Source organism: Cetorhinus maximus, chromosome 1, assembly GCF_964194155.1.
Source record: "Cetorhinus maximus chromosome 1, sCetMax3.hap1.1, whole genome shotgun sequence".
NCBI classification, from domain to species: Eukaryota; Metazoa; Chordata; class Chondrichthyes; order Lamniformes; family Cetorhinidae; genus Cetorhinus; species Cetorhinus maximus.
Window position 1 is genome coordinate 222,871,301 of NC_135879.1, and position 21,227 is coordinate 222,892,527.

At 43.0% G+C, this 21,227-nt stretch overlaps 1 protein-coding gene and 2 non-coding genes across 3 annotated transcripts in view; all 3 read left to right on the forward strand.

Annotated features, from left to right (window-relative positions):
- ptcd3 (pentatricopeptide repeat domain 3) overlaps nt 1–21,227 on the forward strand; it is a 49,158-nt gene that overhangs the window by 10,080 nt on the left and 17,851 nt on the right. The window contains exons 6-15 of the mRNA XM_078553697.1: nt 2,217–2,321; nt 3,295–3,418; nt 4,824–4,936; nt 5,622–5,701; nt 8,334–8,421; nt 8,508–8,568; nt 14,112–14,194; nt 15,156–15,300; nt 17,271–17,321; nt 19,627–19,716. Of these exons, the coding sequence (XP_078409823.1) occupies nt 2,217–2,321; nt 3,295–3,418; nt 4,824–4,936; nt 5,622–5,701; nt 8,334–8,421; nt 8,508–8,568; nt 14,112–14,194; nt 15,156–15,300; nt 17,271–17,321; nt 19,627–19,716 (940 nt within the window). The remainder of the gene's footprint in view (nt 1–2,216; nt 2,322–3,294; nt 3,419–4,823; nt 4,937–5,621; nt 5,702–8,333; nt 8,422–8,507; nt 8,569–14,111; nt 14,195–15,155; nt 15,301–17,270; nt 17,322–19,626; nt 19,717–21,227) is intronic.
- On the forward strand, nt 16,521–16,658 carry LOC144688936 (small nucleolar RNA SNORD94). The gene has a single exon (XR_013578512.1). It is a non-coding gene; the product is annotated as a small nucleolar RNA SNORD94 (small nucleolar RNA).
- LOC144688941 (small nucleolar RNA SNORD94) lies at nt 19,079–19,216 on the forward strand. Its single transcript, XR_013578513.1, has one exon. It is a non-coding gene; the product is annotated as a small nucleolar RNA SNORD94 (small nucleolar RNA).

The following is a 21,227-nucleotide window of genomic DNA, read 5'->3' on the forward strand; positions in this document are numbered from 1 at the left end:
ATAAGACATCCCCCTTCATCCCAGGAATCAGCCTAGCGATAAAAGCAAAATGCTGCGGATGCCGGAAATCTGAAATAAAAACAGAAAATGCTGGAAAAACTCAGCAGATCCGGTTGCATCTGTGGAGAGAGAAACAGAGTTAACGTTTCGAGTCCACATGACTCTTCAGAGCTGAAGAGAGGTAAAAATGTGATGGATTTTATACTGTTGAACAGTGGGGACGCGGTGGTAGAGCAAAATAGAAGGACCTTCTATTTTGCCCTACCCACCCACTCTTCAACAGTATAAAATCAACCTAGTGAACCTTGCCTGAACTTCCAATGCAAGTATATCCCTCCTTAAGGAGACCAAAACTCTACACAGTACTCTCGGTGTGGTCTCACTGCCCTATACATTTATAGCAAGACTCCCCGACTTGTATACTCCATACCCTTGCAGTATAGGTCAACATTCCATTTGCCTTCCTAATTACTTGCTCTATCTGCATGCTAACCTTTTGTGAGTCATATACAAGGACAACCTCAATACCGCAACATCCTATCCCATTTCTCTATTTAAATAACCTGCTTTTCTATTCTTTTGACTAAAGTTGACATTTTCCCATCTTCCTTTCTGCCAGTTTATAGCCCACTCACTTAACCTTTCTATATCCTTTGTAGATTTTTTGTATCCTCCTCACCACTTGGTTTCCCACCTTTCTTCATATCACCAGCAAATTTGGCTATCGTACCTTTGGTCCCTTCATTCAGTAGTGGCAGCTTTCCATCTCGTAAGACGATGGTTTGCACCGTGGTGGGCAACTGTGTTAAGCATTGCCTGTTGTGGCTCAGGAGCCCCACTCTGGCAATGACAGTCTCTGCCGCATTTGCTGCAGAGGAAGACAATGGGCTGAGCAGGTGCACGATTTGCCAGCCTCAGTTTTCTCTACGCCCTCTACTTGGCCAGCTGAGCTTTTGGTTTCTGATTGCCTCTTCCAATGCCCATCTAAACAGTCAGAGGTTGCAACTGTCTCCCAGTTGTCAGTGTCAATGTCTGTCATCGTCACATCTCACTTGCAGGTGTCCTTGTTGCAGAGCTATGGATACCCAGGAGGTCATGACCCTATCCACCTTTGAGCTCCATTCCAGATTTTTTGGTCAGGGTTTACTCCCTTAGCCTTCACTTCCCCCGAGGTATCCACAAGCCAGCGGAGCTATATTTGCCCATTGCTGGGAGTTTAGTTTATGAGTGCCAATGCGTGTTCACCTGCCAGTGAGCTTACACACTGCATGCTTGGGGGCAAACCTCCTCTGAGCTTTAGTGTGGGGCCATGAGGGACCCAGTTTCTGTGTTTTAACAGCTAAGAACTTGTTAATGGAGATCAGAAACAGAAAATGCTGGAAAAACTCAGCAGGTCTGATAGCTTCTGTGGAGAGAGAGAAAAACAAAGTTAATGTTTCGAGTCCGTATGACCCTTCAGAGCCAGTTATACGGACTCAAAACATTAACTCTGTTTTTCCCTCCACAGATGCTATCAGACCTGCTGCGTTTTTCCAGCATTTTCTGTTTTTGTTTCAGATTTCTAGCATCCGCAGTATTTTGCTTTTATCTTTGCTAATGGAGATGTTGTGTATTGATAGGGAGATACTAGCACCCTTGGTGCTGTCTTTCACATTGCTGCCTACAAGCAGTGTAAGTTGAAAAGGAGAAACAAACTGGCACACACAAATGGAAAGCAAGCTAACTCTCTTCACCCATACACTAGACACATCACGTCGACCTGTTGGACACACAAGACATTAATGTAGATTGCAAATAGTGGAAGCCCCAGCACTCATCCTGGAGCACCGCAGCAATTCATCAACCTTAAAATAACCCATTTACCCTGTCTCATTTCCTGTTGGGTAGCCAAGCCTCTATCCATGCTAAAGTATTACCCTGACACCATGAACACTTACCTTGTGTAGTAACCTTTTATGTGGCTCCTTGTCGAAGGCTGGAGTGTTCATGAAAAGAGGAGATTCAAGGTTTTAAGTGAAAAATACATTGAAATATTAGCACAGCCTAGTGTTTTCACACTTTGCCCCAGTGCTTTTTCAAGTTCTAGTGATGGGTCCTATAGGTCAGGCCTGATGGGGAAATGATTTTGGTTATTGTTACTTTTCAAAGGTGTCCTTGGGATGACCTTGGCCACGGTGCATGACTCTGTAAATCTGAATATCTTTTCTTTCTTGCAGCGTCTCTACTCACTGTCGCAGGAGTCGGGGCGTAATGCCGCAAAGTATATTGTTAATACCTATCCCCACCTTTTCCAGAAGGACATTGCTGAACCTTCTATACCTGTAAGTTTTCTCCTTCCTTTGTAAAAACAATCAAAGCACTGTTGTGTAACTAATGAACTCTCCATTATAAAGCCTGGCCTTGACCTTATTATGTTGTCTCAATATAGCCAGTTTCAAGTGCTCTATTATATCAGATTTCTGTCTTAAGGGTCATAAGCTGGAATCTCAGCCTGCTCTGAACTTGTTGGCCAGTTTTATTTTAACTTTCTTTCCCTGCTCCAATACACTACCCTCTGCTGAAGGTGTTAAATCATCCCATTTAAGAAAAGACAGTGATGTAGAGGTAAGACACTGGACTAGTAATCCAGAAGCCCAGGCTAATGCTCTGAGGACACAGGTTCAAATCTCACCACGGCAGCTGGAGGAATTTGAATGCAGTTAATAAACCTGGAATATAAATCTGGTCTCAGTAATGGTGGCCAAGAAACCTATCATTGATTGTTGTAAAAACCCATCTGCCCTTTAGGGAAGGAAATCTGCCATCCTTACCTGGTCTGGCTTACATGTGACTTCAGATCCACAGCAATGTGGTTGACTCTTAAATGCCCTCTGAAATAGTCTAGCAAGCCACTCAGCTCAAGGGCAGTTAGGATTGGGTAACATCCTCAGTGGCACCCACATCCCATGAAAGAATTAAAAACCAAAATCCTGAGCTATTGTTCATGAGGAGGAGATACCCCTCATTTTGCTCGTGGCCGTTCATCATGTGAGTTAGTTGCAGAGCCTTCGGTCGCTTCAGCCTTACTTTCCGGGACTCCCTCACTGAACTGTCCACTTCTTTCCCCAAAAGGCGCCTTAAAATCCATATTTTTCATACAGCTTTTCATCATCTCTCCTAATCTCCTGTTCCTGCTCTCTTTGACTCACTGTATATGCCACTCTCCCATCCCATGAAGAATCTTGGAATGCTAAAGGCTCTATAGAAATGCAAGCCTTTGGCCGAAGCGACTTACTGAAATCTTTTCATTTGTAGTGTTTAATGCCAGAGCAATTAGAGCCTCTGGTAAATGAAGTGAACGTGGCTGCCCTGAAAGAACGCATTCAGCTCAGGAAAGTGACAGCTTCTGTGGATCTGTATGACCAGCTTGTGCAAGCAGGTAATCCTTGATTTCCATCACGTGTAATCTGATGCCAATCGCTACATAAAGTATGTGGATGTGCTTTCTCCTGTACTTAAAAGAGGAAGGACATTCTTGGGAGCATGCTTTTTAGATCTGTTAACAATGTGATTTTTCTGAGATTTGGTGCTTCCGCATCTTCTGAAATTTCTGGCCTCTACTGAAGTGAATGAATGAGGCCCATGACACAAATGGACCCTCTACATCCCTTAGAGGGAGGCCTGAAATGTTGGCTCTTTTCACCTGTAGTTTGTGATTTTTATACGCTCAAAATATTTTTTCTACAAATATTGAAGGGCCAGAAATTTCTATGATGAGTTCCCAGTCCAATATATAAAATCAGTCTCCTGTGAATTACTTTATAATTATAATTAATTATATCAATTATTACACAACATGAGGCTTTCTGTGCCTTTCTCTGTTAAATGTTTTTTTTATATGTTCACGGGATTTGAGTATCGCTGGCTGGGCCAGCATTTATTACTCATCCCTAATTGCCCTTGAGAAGTTGGTGGTGAGCTGCCTTCTTGAACCGCTGCAGTCCATGTGGTATAGGTACACCCACAGTGCTATTAGCGAGGGAGTTCCAGGATTTTGACCCAGCGACAGTGAAATAACGGCGATATATTTCCAAGTCAGATGTTGAGCGGCTTGAAGGGGTACTTGGAGGTGGTGGTGTCCCATCTGTCTGCTGCCCTTGTCCTTCTAGATGGTAGTTGTCATGAGTTTGGAAGGTGCCGTCTAAGGAGGTTTGGTGTATTCCTGCAACGCGTCTTGTCGATGGTACACACTGCTGCTACTGTGTGTTGGTGGTGGAGGGTGTGAATGTTTTTGGATGTGGTGCCAATCAAGTGGGCTGCTTTGTCCTGGACGGTGTCAAGCTTCTTGAATGTTGTGGGGGCTGCACTCATCCAGACAGGTGGGGAGTATTCCTTCACACTTCTGATTTGTGCCTTGTAGATGGTGGACAGGCTTTGAGGAGTTAGGAGGTGAGTTACTCATCGCATGATTCCTAGCCTCTGACCTGCTCTTGCAGCCACTGTATTTACATGACTAGTCCAGTTCAGTTTCTGGTCAATGGTAACCACCAGGATGTTGATAGTGGGGGATTCAGTGATGGTTATGATTTAGACATTTTCACCTCAAATCACCTAAAGGTGGTGTGTGACGTGGCTTCCTCCTTCCCAAATTTAAAGGCACTTAGCAACCTAGCAGAAAACTGAGGAGCGTTATGTGTTGAATCTGAATATCAGCTGTGGCTGAGGTTTCCCTTCAGACTACTGACCTAACATTGCTGCTGAGCAAAGTCATCGATATAAATGCTTTGATATAATAGCAGAGACTGTTGGGAATCATAGTTTGTATTTTTGTTTTGCCTTAACAGGGACTCCTGTGTCTCTTGACATCACCAATACCTTGCTGGATCTGCTATGTGTTTATGGAGACAAAGAGCCACCTAGAGAAGATCAGCTTGAGCCAAGAGAAGCTGAAGCTAAGGTATGAAGGATGCCACATTGTGACTGCTTGCAACAAAAAGAATGCAGCAGTGTTCATAGAAACAAAACTGCACACCATTATTGCATGGTACCATTGGTGACTGTGCCTTCAACTGCCAAGGTCCCAGCTTTAGAACCCCTTCCCTAAATCTCTGTCTTTTAAGCACTCCTTCAAAATAGCCTTTTTGACCAATTGGTCACTTGTTCGACTGTTCCCTCCTTTGCCTTGGTGTCAATTGGTTTGGCTGATTACGCTTGAACAAAGCACCTAGGGATGTTTTACTGTATTAAAGGCGCTATAAAGATCCAGTTGTTGGTGCTTCCTTCAAAAATACTTTTGCGCACCAAAGGATTAGCTTGTCACCTTGTTCCTGATACATTTACCATTCATTTTAAAACAGGGTGAAGGCATTTTTCCTCCTTGATTCATCTCTCCAGTTAAGAATGTCATTTCCGCCAGGTGTTTTGGGAGCAGGTGTTGATCACTTTTTTTCATAAAAATTTGCAAAGTCACATTCTTTAACAGTTCATATTAGACATTTACTGAACAAGCAGTACAGTTCAAGTTCTTTCCATACAGATTGGTGTGATTGGTGTTTGAAGAGTGGTGTTCTGGTTTTAAAATTGTACGTCTGCTTTCTTTTTACCAAGTATTTGTGTACTAATTTCATGGGTATCCCCTTTAGGGTGAGGAGACTGGGGACTTGCAGAAAAGGCAAAGAGGTCGTCCACGCAAAGCTTCGGATTTGCTTAGCATCACCTGGAGGTAAATGGCTAGTGCTTTTGTAAACTTTCCATTTAAGCAACCCCTTGGTGGGGTTGCTACACCCTGTCGAGTTTAATTTTGGTCACTTGTCGACAAGTAAGATTGTTGTGAAACCTGGTTTTCACAGCTGTACAAACTTTAAACTCTGAAGCAGTGAAATGCAGAGTGCCCAGGGAGTTCTGTTTGGCTTTACAATTTCTGACATTTACTTTAGCAGTGAGCCTTAAGCCAGCTGAGCTAGTAGTATCTGGTACAAAAATTAAACCAGAAGTAGCTGGTAACAGTGGCTCACCTGGCAAAGGTGCGGTGTTCAACTTCACAAGCCAAAGTTGAATCCCCAGTCTGGATTGAATCAGCTGAAATAAAAACAGAAAATGCTGGAAATAGTCGGCCAGTGTGGCAGCATCTGTATTCTCGCCTTGACTGAAAAGATGGGACTCGTGAGTTTTTTGCCAAGTCTTTCTGAATAGCACTTTTGTTTGTTATTTCATTGCTTTCTTTAATCTGTTCTTCATTTGAGTGTTTTTTATTTTTGTAATTCAGCTATAGTTTGTGAGGGACTTTATCGTTGTTTGTTATGGCAGGGGAATAAGTGAATTGTGGTGGGGGTGGGGATTCTGTGTTTTTTTTCAAAGAGGCTGTCTGCACTTGAAAGTGGTCGATGACAACTGGCCCACTACTCAATCTGTGTTCCAGTGTGAACATTAAAGTCAAAACTAGTGCTGGGTAGAAACCTGAGACCAAGTTATGGCAAAAAAAAATTGTCAACCACGTACTGTGGGACTAAAATTATCTGTTGGTCAGGCGCAGTGCTGACAGGTTTCTTTCCTCCAGGTATGAATAAATCAATTAACTTTCAGACTGATATTCAAAAACCTATCACTAATTGATATCTAGGGTCTCCATGACCACTTGGATGAGGTCCTGGAAGACAGTTGGAGCAATATCTTGGCACAGAAGAGTTTTTTTTAAATTCATTCATGGGATGTGTGCATCACTGGCTAGGCCAGCATTTGTTGCCAATTTCTAATTGCCCTTGTTGCTGTGAGTCTGGAGTCACATGTAGACCAGACCAGGTAAGGATGGCAGATTTCCTTCTCTAAAGGACATTAGTGAACCAGATGGGTCTTTACAACAATCAACAACGGTTTCATGGTCATCATTGGACTTTTAATTCCAGGCAAGAAGAGACCCATTTTGTCCTGATCACCAGGCCCTAACATGAGTTTGCCCCTTCAGGCCGGGCAGAGGAAAAAAATGGTGGAAGGGGTGCAGGTCGCCAGGACACGATAAAACGTTTACCTAGCTGAGCTTTACCTGTGGTCTAGTGTGCATCGTCATGATGATCACCGACTACATCGGCTTGACAACAGGCTCCAACACTGAAAACAACAGCCCACAACAACATCTAACCACTCATGCTTCTTACTGGTTTATTCAGCTATCAGCAAAACGGGCACCGTAGCCCCACCATACAAAACTACCCCATTCCCGACGGATTTGATTTGCTGCATTTCCATCATCATATGCAGATGAAATGATGTTGGTGACGACCTACCTGAGCTTTACTGACAGTTGAGGTGTTTACCCACCTTTTTTTTCCCTCTTTTAAAATTCTTTGGGAGGCAAAAATTCAAGTGGTTTATGACTGCAGGAGGTGACTGCCTACAGGTGTCAGTGAGGTGTAACATTTCATCCTTCATTTTATCATATCGATTGACAAATTAAATTTATTCACCTGAATTTTCTCAACTCTCGGCGGCCAAAGGAACAGCTTTTATTGTTTGCCTGGTGTATAAATGCCCACAGACCTCTTGCAGACCTGTCAGTGGGGATTTTTACCTGGCATCTGTCTCAACGTCACAGCCTCTACCAAGGGACCTGTGGTATTAGAACAGGGGGAGTGACAGTAAGGCTGTTCCACCAATCAGATTGAAGTATCCTCACTGAGACACCCAGAGTCTAAAACGGGAAGCACAAATTACTTTTAAATCATGTACAGAAAGTGAAATAAGGATTCGGAAATACAGATGGAATTGAGGGAGAGAGCTGAGAGAAAAACAGGAAAAGTACTAAAAAAAAGTGCTAATTTTAAAAAATATCTGCAACATTAATTTTCTTGAAATGCAAGTCCACGCAAAATTATGTTTTTTTTAGAGCCAGTGAATTGTTGACTAATCATTTATTACACCATTTAAAAACTTACTTTATTCCTAAATATGCCACCACTAACTTTTCCAGCTGCTCTTTGTGCTGAAATAGTTTGCTAATTAGCCCAAGTTCATGCCCTTGCAGTGGTTTCAGTGCCAAGCCTATTGGCATGGGCTGCAACAGCGCACCCTGTGGAGGAACTGGGAATTACTGACAGCCACTTTGTGGTTTAACTGTGTATGTGCAGCGCCAGATGTTGCTGTCATTTTCCCCATAATAACAGAGTACTGATGGCCTCACTGTTGGTACTAGAATACAATCCAGATCATTGCTTCTACTCATGAAGTGTATTCATTAAAAGTATTTGAAATCCTATCCTAGTTTGCCGGTTGTCCAGTTATTGCATCTAAAACCCCACCAAAGCCTGTATAAATTTGGGAAATAGTTTAAGCTGAAACTTTATATTTTTCCTTCTTTTTAGGGAGAACAACAATGCAGAGAGAATATTCAGCCTGATGCCCGAGCAGAATGAGCATTCCTTCTGTACAATGATTCGAGGAATGATTAAGGTATTGCTAGTGATCCAATGTGCTCGTTCACTTTTATGTCGTACATTTGATTTGAGCTTTCGTTAACTTCTGTTTTGTTTGTTTAGTATGGTGCTTATACAAAGGCCATGAACATGTACACCGACCTGCTGAACAATCGAATGAAAGGTGAATGTTGAAAAAAAGCTGCTTTTGATGATTGCACATGCTCCCTAAATTTTGAGTGCATAATGACATACTCTTATTTATAGAGGTATGTGATGATGTAATCCTGTTGAATGGTTGCATAATCATTCCATGTTATGAGGCCGGATATATATGGAACTTTGCTCTCTTTTGTTTTGTTGCCTTGCTTTAACTGGGATGAGAAGCAGACTGGGAGCAGCTATTTTGTCTTAAATTTCTGCTTTTATTTAACATGGAGCAACTAGGTAGGCTGAAATTAAATCTGTTTCTGATCTGTATCTAATATTTGAAATAAGATCTGGTAATAACAAAAGAGGAAAAATCACGGCTTAAATGGAATGATTTTGTTTCTTGAATGCTGATGGAGTGCAGTTTAATTAACTTGCTTGGTCTTCATCACACCTTGGTTTGTCCCCTACTCCTCTGGCACTTTCTTGCCTTGTTTCAGTGGTCTCTCAATTGTTCTGTACCACTCATCCTTTTTAAGAAACAAAACTCATAATTTTTTTAAAAAGTTCTCAGCTTTGCTGCTTTCCTCCCTCAACCCCTGCTCGCCCTCAGTGATTTCAATCTCCATCTCAGTTCACTGTACTCTCGCTCAGTCTGTGCCTCACTCGTTCGCACGTTCATAATCATCCAAACCTCCCTTTTGGCTTCTTTTCTGAACTGAAAACTATCTCCTTAAACCCCTCTCTCGTCTCCTCCACCCTCAACTCCAACATGTGGAAGGGGCTCGAGGAATTCTTTGCCACAAAGATTGAGTATCCGTTCAGCTGCCTCTGTCACTTCCCTCCCCCAGCCCACCAGCCGAAACTTCCCCTGGGGTTTGCATCCCCAACCCTGTACCATAGCCCTAACCTTATTCATTCTCTAATTTCTCTCTCCTATCTCCTGTCATGCCCTCTCTGAGCTAATCTTGTCCAAGATGCCCATGTTAGCTAAAATTGTTAACAATATCCGAGCTTGGGCTGACAAGTGGCAAGTAAAATTCGCACCACACAAGTACCAGACAATGACCATCTCCAACAAGTGAGAATCTAACCATCGCCCCTTGACATTCAATGGCATTGCCATCACTGAATTCCCCTCTATCAACACCCTGGGGGTTACCATTGACCAGAAACTGAACTGGATTAGCCATATAAATACTGTGGCTACAAGAGTAGGTCAAAGGCTAGGAATCCTGCAGTGAGAAACTCACCACCTAACTCCCCAAAACCTGTTCACCATCTGCAAATCAGGAGTATGATGGAATACTCCCCATTTGCCTGGATGACTGCAGCTCCCACAACACTCAAGAAGGTTGACACCGCCCAGGACAAAGCAGCCCGCTTGATTGGCACCACATCCACAAACATTCACTCCCTCCACCACCGACACACAGTAGCAGCAGTGTGTACCACCTTCAAGATCCACCACAGGAATTCGCCAAGGCTCCTTAGACAGCACCTTCCAAACCCATGACCGCTACCATCTAGAAGGACAAGGGCAGCAGATGGATGGGAACACCACCGCCTGGAAGTTCCCCTCCAAGTCACTCACCATCCTGACTTGGAAATATATCGCTATTCCTTCACTGTCGCTGGGTCAAAATTCTGGAACTCCCTTCCTAACAGCACTGTGGGTGTACCTACACCACATGGACTACAGGGCTTCAAGAAGGCAGCTCACGACCACCTTCTCAAGGGCAACTAGGGATGGGCAATGAATGCTGGCCCAGCCAGCGAAGCCCACATTCCGTGAATGAATAAAATAATAATTCTCTCTCCTCAGGTACTGTCCCTCGCAGCTTCAAATCCACTGCCTGCACTCCTCTCCTCAAAATGCTAACCCTTGGCTCCACCCTCTGTTCTTGCAAACTACCGTCCCAACTCCAACCTCCCTTCTCTTTCAACACTTTCAACGTGCTATTGTCTCCTGAATCATGGAATCATTATGGCACAGAAGGAAGCCATTCGACCCATCATGTCTGTGCTGGCTCTCCAAAGGAGCAGTTCACCTCATGCCACTCGTCTGCCTTTTCCTTGTAGCCCTGCAAGGTTTTCCTTTTCAGGTAATGACCCTTTTGAATTCCTCAATTGAACCTGCATCCACCACACTCTCAGGCTGTGCATTCTAGGCCCCAACCATTCGCTACATAAAAAAGTTTTTCCTCATGTCACCATTAGTTTTTCCATTACCTGGTCCTCTACTCTTCCACCAATGGGAACGGGTTCTCCCTATCAACTCTACTGACCCCTCCTGATTTTGAATACCTCTATTGAATCTCCTCTCAACCTTCTCTTCTCCAGGGAGAACAGTCCCAACTTCTCCAATCTATCTAAGCAACTGAAGTTGCTCATCCCTGGAACCATTCTCGTGAATCTTTCTTGCACCCTCTCCAATGCCTTCACATCTTTCCTAAAGTGTGGTGCCCAGAACTGACACAATACTCCAGCTGAGATGAAACCAGGTGTTTTTTTTACAGGTTTAACATAACATCCTTGCTTTTCTACTCTAAGCCCCTATTAACAAAGCCTAGGATACTGTATGCTTTAGCAATTGCATTCTCAACCAGTCCTATCACCTTCAATGATTTATGTACATATACGCACAGGTCTTTCTGTTCCTGCTCCTGCTTTAGAATTGTGCTTCTGTGTCTTCCTACCAAAGTGAGCCACTTCACACTTTTCTGCATTAAATTTCATCTGCCACTTGTCCACCCATTCCACCAACCGGCCTATGCCCTTTTGAAGTTCTACACTGTCCTCCACAACGTCTACAATGCTTCCAAGTATCCTATCATATCCGCAGATTTTGAAATTGTGCCCTGAGCACAAAGGTCTAGGTCATTAATATATTTCAGCAAGAGCAGGGGTCCTAACACCAATGCCTGGGGAACTCTACTATGAACCTTGTTCCAGTCCGCAAACAACCGTTTACCATTACTCTTGTTTCCTCTCAGACAGCCAATTCTATATCCATGTTGCAGCTGTCCCTTTTATTCCATGAGCTCTAACTTTTCTCAAGTCTGTTCTGCAGCACTGTATCAAATGCTTTTGGAAGTCCATGTGCACCACATCAACAGCATTACCCTTATTGACTGTCTCTGTTGTCTCATCAAAAACTCCAGCTAGTTAGTTTCCCTTCAGTTCATGCTGGCTTTCCTAAATTAACCTGCATTTGCCCAAGTGACTATTAATTTTGTTCTGAATTATCGTTTCAAAAGCTTCCCCACTACCGAGGTTAACCGGTCTGTTGGGCACCTGTGACATCATTCCTGGAACTCTGTTTGCACCTCTCCATGTTCCCCATCCTGCCTGCAGTATTGAAATGGATCATACTGAAGTCACGAATTTCTTCTATATGACTATTCTTCAAAGGTTATCAGGGTTAGATGGGAATGTAGAAATTGAAACACAAGAAAATAAGCCATGATCTTATTGAATGGCAGAGCAGGAAAGGCAGAGTATTATTTAAATGGTGATATATTGGGAAATGTGGATGTAAAAAGGGATCTGGGTGTCCTTGTACACCAGCCAATGAAAGTAAACAGGCAGGTGCAGCAAGCAATTAGGAAGGCAAATGGTATTTTGGCTTTCATTTCAAGAGGATTTGAGTTCAGAAGTAGGGATGTCTTACTGCAGTTATACAAGGCCTTCGTGAGACCACACCTGGAGCATTGCGTGCAGGTTTGGTCTCCCTACCTAAGAAAGGATATACTTGCCATAGGGGGAGTGTAGCGAAGGTTCACTAGGCTGATACTGGGGATGGCAGGAGAGGATGAGGAGAGATTGGTTTGACTGGGCCTGTATTCACTAGAGTTTATAAGAATGAGAGGGGATCTGATTGAAATGTATAAAATTCTAACAGGCCTAGATGGAAGGAGGATGTTTCCCTTGGTTGGGGAGTCTAGAACCAGGGGCCACAGTCTCAGGATACAGGGCAGGCTATTTAGGACTGAGATGAGGAAAAATTTCTTCACTCAGAGGGTGGTCAACCTGTGAAATTCTCTACCACAGAAGGCTGTGGAGGCTGGGTCACTGAGTATATTCAAGAAAGAAATTGATAATTTTTTGGATATTAGGGGTATGGAGAGAAAGCGGGAATATGGCGTTGAAATAGAGGATCAACCATGATCACGTTGAATGACGGAGCAGGCTCGAAGGGCCAAATGGCCTACGCCTCCTGGTTTCTATGTTTATGACTAATGGTTCACACCATCCTTCATGCCTCCACTCTCTTTTCCTCCTGGGTGGGATTACACTCCAATCTCATCTACCTCGTTATAGTCAAAGCATCACCTTGTAATACCTTATTTTCTTGCTCCCACTCTGTTACTTCTGATGTCCCCCTCCCCCCCCATCCCCTGGACCTCTGCTTGGCTCCCTCCTATTTCTCATCTGTGTGCTACCCCTCAGCAACATCTTCGGAAAACACACCAGTTTCCACAGTTGTGCTGATGACACCCAACTCAGCTTGACCACTGCCTCGCTTGCCTCTTTTGCTGTCTCAAAATTGTCGGATTGTTTACCAGATATTTGGTACTGGGTGAGCAGAAATTTTCTTCATCTAAATTTTGTAATGCCCAAAGCCGTTGTCTTCAGACCCCACCACAGACACTGTTCCCTAACCACCAGTTCCTTCCCTTTCCTTAGCACCTGTCTGCTGAACCAGACTGCTTTCAACTTTGGTGTAGTATTTGACCTGAGATAAGCTTCCAGCCGCATAACCGCAAAGACCACCTATTTCCTCCTCCGTAACATTCCTCCCCTGCCTCAGCTTATCTGCCATTGAAACCCTCATCCACCCTTTTGTTACCTCTAGATTTGACTATTCCAATGCACTCCTGGTCAGCCTCATGCATTCTACCCTCCGTACACTTGAGGTCATCCAAAGCTGCTGCCTGTGTCCTAATTCTCTCTCACTCCAGTTCACCCATTTCCTCGTACTTGCTGACATATATTGGCTCCCAGTCAATACTTCAATGTTTAGATTTCATTCTTGCTTTCAAATCGCCCCATGGCCTCGCCTCTCCCTATCTCTAATCTCTTCCAGCTGCACAATGTTCCCTGTAATTTCCCTTGGCTGTGCAATGCTTGCTTCTTGAACTGCATGGTCTGTAAGGTTGCCGCACCTACATCTTAGAGCCCACTGTTTATGTGCAACCTGTTCGTCCTGTTTCTGATCACTGGGCGGCCACCAAACTTGCAGGAAGCTTGTCCTCTGTGCTCCTCTAATTCTGGCCTCTCGTGTAACCCCAATTTTTAATCACTCCGCCATTGATTGTTGCCTCTAGCTGCCAAGACCTGAAGATCTGGAATTCTACTCCTAAACCTCTCCGCCTCTCTCTCCTTTAAGATGCTCCTTTAAACCCACCTTTTTGACCAAACTTTTGGTCATCTGCCCTAATAACTCCTTATGTGACTCGGTAACACATTTTGTTAATGCTCCTGTGCAGTGCCTTGGGATAATTTACTAGGTTAAAGGTGCTATATAATATATAAGTGGGTTACTTATTTATTAATAAGCTATCTGTTTTACAGCGGACGTTTATACTTTTAATGCACTAATATCAGCAGTGCCAGAATTAAGGGAGATGTACAATGAGAAAGCGGATTTAATTGTGGTGAGTAGAAATTGGAACATGCATCTGTCTTTCCCTATTGAGTATTAGTCGATGTACTCTGTATTTTGAGCTTTCTGTGTCTTTTAGACAGATGGGACTTGTCAGAGTGGTTCTGAGGTTGTCGGCAGAATGTCAAGGACGTGACTGTATCTGACCTGCTTTTTACACTGAATGCCTGATGCCAAATTATTCGCTCCCCAATCCAGCTGTCCCCAAAAGCAGAGGCAACCTTGAAAATAAGAGAACCCATTAAACCCACTTGGCTCAATTTGTATTGTCACTGACTCCAGTTCAGTAACAGGGAAATCGAGACTTCAAAAAAGGCCCTAAAAACACAAGCTCACTCCCTCTAATCCTAAGGGTACTGAAATTTTAGGACCAGTCAGGTCAATTTATCCTGACCCTTTTCTCATCCTGACCCGACGAAATAAAATCTGAGGATCTTAAGGTTAATATTGCATACTGTGTTCTTCAATCCCACTGCTTGGGCACCGTGGACAATTCCCTGGACTCAAATGTGAGAGAATTTTGTATGCCATGAAGCAAATTGTGCACGTTTCTATGCTTGCCACATCTAGGCTGAGTTTCTGGTTGTTTTGCATTATAAGGTGGTTTCCAAACAATAACTAATCATTTCTCGATCTGTGTATTTATAGCTTCGTTTCCTTTCATAGAATCTTTCATTCCTGGGATGTGAGCGTCACTGGCAAGACCAGCATTTGTTTAAAACACAAAAGGTGGCCATTCAACCCACCATGCCTGTGCCTGCTCTTTAAAGGAGCTAGCCAATTAATCCCACTCCCCTACTCATTTCTCATGCCTGTAGTTTTCTTTTTACTTTCAGTATATATCCAATTCTCTTTTGAAAATTACTGTTGAATCTACTGCCATCAGATCTTGAGTTGTGATATCAGGCTTTAATTATCATTCGTGGGCTCATCCTTTTGCCTTCTGAAAACAGGAGCTGCTGAAGCAAATGGCTGAACAAAAGGTGCAGCCGAACTTGTTAACCTTTAATTCCGCATTGAAGAGTCTCCGAAAGTGTGGCTCAATCGCAAAAGGACTTTCCCTCCAAATAATTAATGAAATGAAATACCTAAATATTGGTATGTAACTGAGCCTTTTCCTTTTTTATATTTGTATTAGCCATGTATCTCAGTATTTATTGGTGTTTATCTTGTATGTTGATGTTACTTTAATTGTAAAAAAGCATGACTCAATCTATACTAAGTGGCAATTTGGCCATATATTCATCGTCACAAGGTCAAAATCCTGGCAATGGCACTGGGAGCACCGGGAACTACTGCAGTCCACATGGTGGAAGAAAGTATCTTGCCCCCACCTTCTCGAGAGTAACCATGGATGGGCAGTAAATGCTGGCCTTGCCAGCGATGCATATGGAGCAAGAATGAATATTTTGTAGGATTCCTGGTCTGTTACTTTATCTGAGCTGACATAGCAACTGAACACTGCAAATAGCATTGCTGGCCCGCCCTTCCCCAAGGTTGGAGAGAGGGAGAGTGAATCAGCCCCTGTTCCAGCTACTGAATGCTACTGGTGGGTGTGTATATTAACAGGGTCAGACTTGGCGTGCTGCCATAGATTCACACTTGAAGATTGGCCACCTGGGCACAATTCCCTTGGGACCTCAACAGACCTCAGAAGAGCCTTGGAAGTGAAAACTAATGGGGAAAAAACACCTGACCGTAGCACTGTGTAGATACGTGATCACTTTTGTTCACGTCTTCAGGTAAGTGAATGGTATCGGGAGTGTGGGCAAGGGGGGGTGGTTTGGGCAGAATGAGAGCAGGATCACAAAGTGAATCACTGCCATTCTTGTGAAATGCTTGTAAAATTGTGTGTCTTAGTTGAACTCCCATAGTCAAGCTGAATTGTAATTTGAGGTGAAGTAGGGTTTATAGGGCAGGGAATGATTGGATGAAGGAACATGGGTATAATTCAGTAGCTGTTTCAAAGTTGTATATTTTGATTTTATATTAGTAAATTAAAACAAAACTTGCAGCAGTTTGAACAGCCCGGTAGTAAACGTTGGTCAGAGCACAGGAGTTTGTCTGCAGTATGAACTGAGTGGAGAGATGTGACTCGGAGTACTAAAGCATCACCACTGGTGGAAGGTGGAATTACACCATGAGAAGTTTACATAGGCAATTTCCATTATAAATTGATGTAGGAATTTAGAAACAGGAAAGGTATGACCAAACATGTCAACAGGAAGTGAGGTTTTGTAGGTAGGCCAGTATTTTTATTTATTGGAGGTAGGTGTGTGTGTGTGTGTGTGTATGTTCAATCTAAATATGTCTAGCTGCGGGCAATGATGATTGGCGCAGGGGTACGGACCTCAGCTGGATAATGGGAGCTGAGTGTGGATGTTTCTTGCTCAGCTTACATGTGGTGGGCTGTTTGAGAAGCATCCACACGAGAAAAACGCCAAGGTCTGAGCCAGCGCTCCACATGTTTGAAGTGTGACTTAAGCTAAAAGAAAGTCCGTCCTGAATTCGTGATCATGATGACTATTACCATCATTTTGAACTGTTTTGGGGAGACAATGGCGTAGTGGTATTGTCGCTGGACTAGTAGTCCAGAGACCCAGGGTAATACTCTGGGGGCCACGGCAGATGGTGGAATTTGAATTCAATAAAAATCTGGAATTAAAAGTCTAATGATGACCACAAAACCATTGTCGATTGTCGTAAAAACCCATCTGGTTCACTAATGTCCTTTAGGGAAGGAATTCTGCCGTCCTTACCTGGCCTGGCCTACATGTGACTCCAGACCCACAGCAATGTGGTTGACTCTTAAATGCCTTCTGAGCAAGGGCAAATAGGGATGGGCTATAAATGCTGTCCTAGCCAGCGACGCCCACATCCAATGAATGAAAATAAACTGTTTTGGTGTCTTGGGTTGTCTTGTGGCCTGTTGTGGCCTGTATTTTAGCTGAAAGTTTCGACATATCCGGATGCTCTCATTCCGGGTGTCTCATTCTCTAAGCATGAAACATATTCCAGTGCATGAAAGTTCTAACCCTGTCCTTTTTTTAAAAATGTCCCATTTTTAGAACCAAGTTTGGCTACCTTCGATCATCTACTTGCTATATTCTATAAACCTGGTAAGTAAACACAAGTATAGGCAGAAGCTGGGACTCTTTGGGAATCATAAAGCCACAACCATAAATTGGGGAAAGTGGAATTTGGGCTTTTTTTAAACGTATGCTCTTTTTTCGTTTATATCGTGTCACCTTTTTAACTGGAGGTTTCCGCTGCAGCTCAGAAAAACAGTAACATGTCCTAAATTGTCTGCAGAATACTTTAGGGACCTGGACTGTGCGGAATAACCTAACTGCAATCATACATAGAATTGCACAGGATTATATAGGATTGCATAGGGTTAATGTCACAGGAACAGTCCATTCAGCCCAACCAGTCCATGCTCCACTTGAGTCACCTCCCATCTTTTCTATCTGTTATGACCCAGCAGTAGGTAAAGCTGAGTTATTTAAAAATCCCGGAGGGAAACTTTAAACAACTGTCATAACCTATATTTTAAGTGGTATGTTTGAGATGCAACTCTAAATTCAGGAATCAGACCACCAGTTCTCAAGTGGTTTTATATTAAACTAAATGAAACATTTTATTAATTTACACAAGTTAAATATATACACATGGCTACAAATTACTACTATCATAACGTTTAACAGATTCCCAAACTAATCTCCATTAAGGCAACAGCACCCATAGACTCAACCAGACACCAGGCAAAGCATTTTCACAGTACAAATTCAAAATGAGGTTCTTTTCACTTTGGTTCCTGTGGAGACAGTTGGAGGCTTACAGCTGCTTTGATCTTACATTGCCTCTGCCCTGCACACACACAACTAGTGTCTGTTATACCAACACAGCTCATTGAATGTAAATTCTCATTGTATCACCAGCCTCTTTGAACTCCACCTCTTCTAACAATAAAACCCCTTTCATAGTACTAATTTTATTAGTAATATAAACATATTACTTGGTCTCTGCTAGCTAGGGACCAGATTTCACCCCACTTCTTGAATGCTCTACTCAATAACTTCTCTGTTTACATCTCAAAACTAGTACACATCAAAGCACCCAGACTAGCTGGCTTTAATCTAATTAAGACACCCACAGACTAAGCCTCTATTTTAAAAGAAAGATATTTTCCAATAATGTTATATACATTAATGGCTTCATGGCATATCGAAATCTATCATTACAACCCTTTACTCCCTTCTCCCTAATATGCTTGCCTAGTCTCCCCGTAAGTGCATCTATACTATTCGCTTCAACCACTTCCTGTGCTAGCAGGTACCAAGCTCTCATCACTCTGTGTAAAGAAGTTCCTTCTGAATTCCCTATTGGATTTTTTTTTATGGCTATCTTAATAGCTTCCAATTATGCTCTTCCCCACATGAAACTTTCATAATTTTAAAGAACTCTATTGGGTCACCCCTCAACTGCTTTTTTTCAAAATCAATTTCTGGGGTCACACATGTCAGAACATTATAACCAACTCAATAAACAATCACTCCGCATATACTCCAAAGTTGACTTTGTCAGCATTCCTGTTCCTAAGAGGATCCTTGATTAGCTACGAGGCTTGTGCCATTGAGTTGTGTGTGTAACAGCACTGAAACCTTTCTTTATGTCAAGAATTAATCCTATTAAGCATCCTAAATATTAAAGACAGCATAGAGTGTCACCACAAGTCTGGGCCTGAATGAAGATGATTTCCCTCATTAATGATGTCCAGGCTGGGACCCACCTTGCTAACTATCCTTTACTAAATGAATCTTTTGCTGGAGAAATCCTAAAGTGGCTGTTGTGCATCGTGGCTAGTGTGGAGCAGCTGGCAATGATGAGTGGCGCAGGGGTACAGACCTCAGCTGGATAATGGGAGCTGTGTGTGGGTGGTCTTTCTTCAGCCTGCATGTAGTGGGCTTTAAGAAGCACCTGCATGAAAAAACATCGCCTATGTCTGAGCCATTGCTGCTGCCATTTTTAAAAGCTGGATCTCTTAGACATGATGGGTAGTCGCAGTTTCAAACAGTCGTGCAAATTGGGAGAAGATCATTGGAAACACATGAACAGTATTTGAGAGGGAAAGTGTGTTGAATGTTTTCTTGCTGTGACCTTTCATCAGTGCTGATTTCAATTCTCTTAAATATAAATTAAAACAGCTTAGGGTACTGTCCCATTCAGAACTGATGTACGGGCAAGTTCCCGATTCTAACTTCGTGTTTCTTGGCAAATTCATCTGTGTCAGCAGATTCAGAGTTTCACTTTTTCATTGGCGATCCAGGCAATGGAACACATTGTGAAGATCTGTCTGTGCACAAATGACACCCAGACACTTCCCCCTACAATGTGTCAACGATTTCCCTTTTATCCTCACAGCCGCAGCTAACCGACCACACACTGATATTATCTTTGAGGTGCTCGATAAAATAGAAGGGAAGCACTTTGAGGCACAGGATCCTGATGACGGTACGTAAGGAGTAAAGTAAGCAACACTCGTACAACTTGTGGTTGATTTGGAATTATTCAAACGTGACTCTTTTTTCCCAAGTAAATCTGTTGGACTCTTCCATCAGTGTTCGATTATTACATCGTCTGGTTTGTTTTAGAATTGCTAATAGATTGAGCTGTGAAGCAAACTGCACTGTAAGCAAAGTTTATCCACTTGGTTAACATTAAAGGATTTCTATCTTTCTTGCTTTTTCTATGCTCATTCCCTTTTCTAACATGCATCATAAAATCTGGTCCCTGTCGTAAGATGTTATAATTTGCAAATCTGTAGGCTGTGGCCCTTTTTAAATGCAATGAAACCTTTTGGGTTTTTGCACTAGTCACATTTAGCAATGTATTTTTTTTTGGTGCCACATCAGTGTCACTCGCTGTCCGTTATGTGCCTCAGTCTGCATTGCAATGGAATTGGTTCAATACCACCCAAACTCATTTCGCAAAGGATCCTTGCCGTTGACAGTGATAAGGCCATAGGTTGAAAAGAATAATGGTCAGGTGAATCAGGAAGTGATATTTGGCTGATTCATGGAATCGTAGCACAAAAGGAGGCCATTCAGCCTATCATGTCAGTGCTGGCTGACAAGAGCAACTCTGCTAGTCCCATTCGCCTACCTTTTCCTCCATGGCCCTGCAAATTCTTTTTCTTTAGATAATGATCCAATTCCCTTTTGAAAGCCATGATTGAATCTGCCTGCACACACTGTCAGGCAGAGCATCCCAGCTCCTATCCACTTGCATAAAAATCACCTTAAGTCAGTATCCTCTGCCTCTCAATCCTTCTCTCAATTGGAATAGTTTCTTCCTATCTACTCTGTCCCTCAAACACCTCTATCATATCTCCTCTCAGTCTTCTCTGAGGAGGACAGCCTCAGCACCTTAAACCTAGCCACAGTAACTGAATTTCCTCATCCCTCAAATGTCCTTTAGGGAAGGAAATCTGTCGTCCTTACTTAGCCTGGCCTACGTGTGATTCCAGACCCACAGCAATGCGGTTGACCCTTAAATGCCCTCTAAACAAGAGCAATAAGGGATGGGCAATAAATGCTGGTCTAGCCAGCGATGCCCACATCCCCTGAACGAATATATATTTTTAAAATTTGGGGAATCTTTTCGGCACACTCTCTAATTCATCTGGTGCCCAGGATTGGGCACAAAATACAACAGTTGAGGCCAAACCAGTGTTTTACACAGGTTCTTCATAACTTCCTTGTTTTTGTACTCTGTGCTCCTATTTATAAAGCCCAGGATTTTGGATGCCTTATTAACTGCTTTCTCAATCTGTCCTGCCACCTTCAATGACTTGTGCACATATGCCCCCCAAGTCCTTTTGCTCCTGCACCACTTTAGAATTGTACCCTTTATTGTATACTGCCTCTCCTCATTCTTCCTACTTCACACTTGTATACGTTAAATTTCATCTGCCACACTTCCACCCATTCCACCGGCCTACACCCTTTCAAGTCTATCACTAT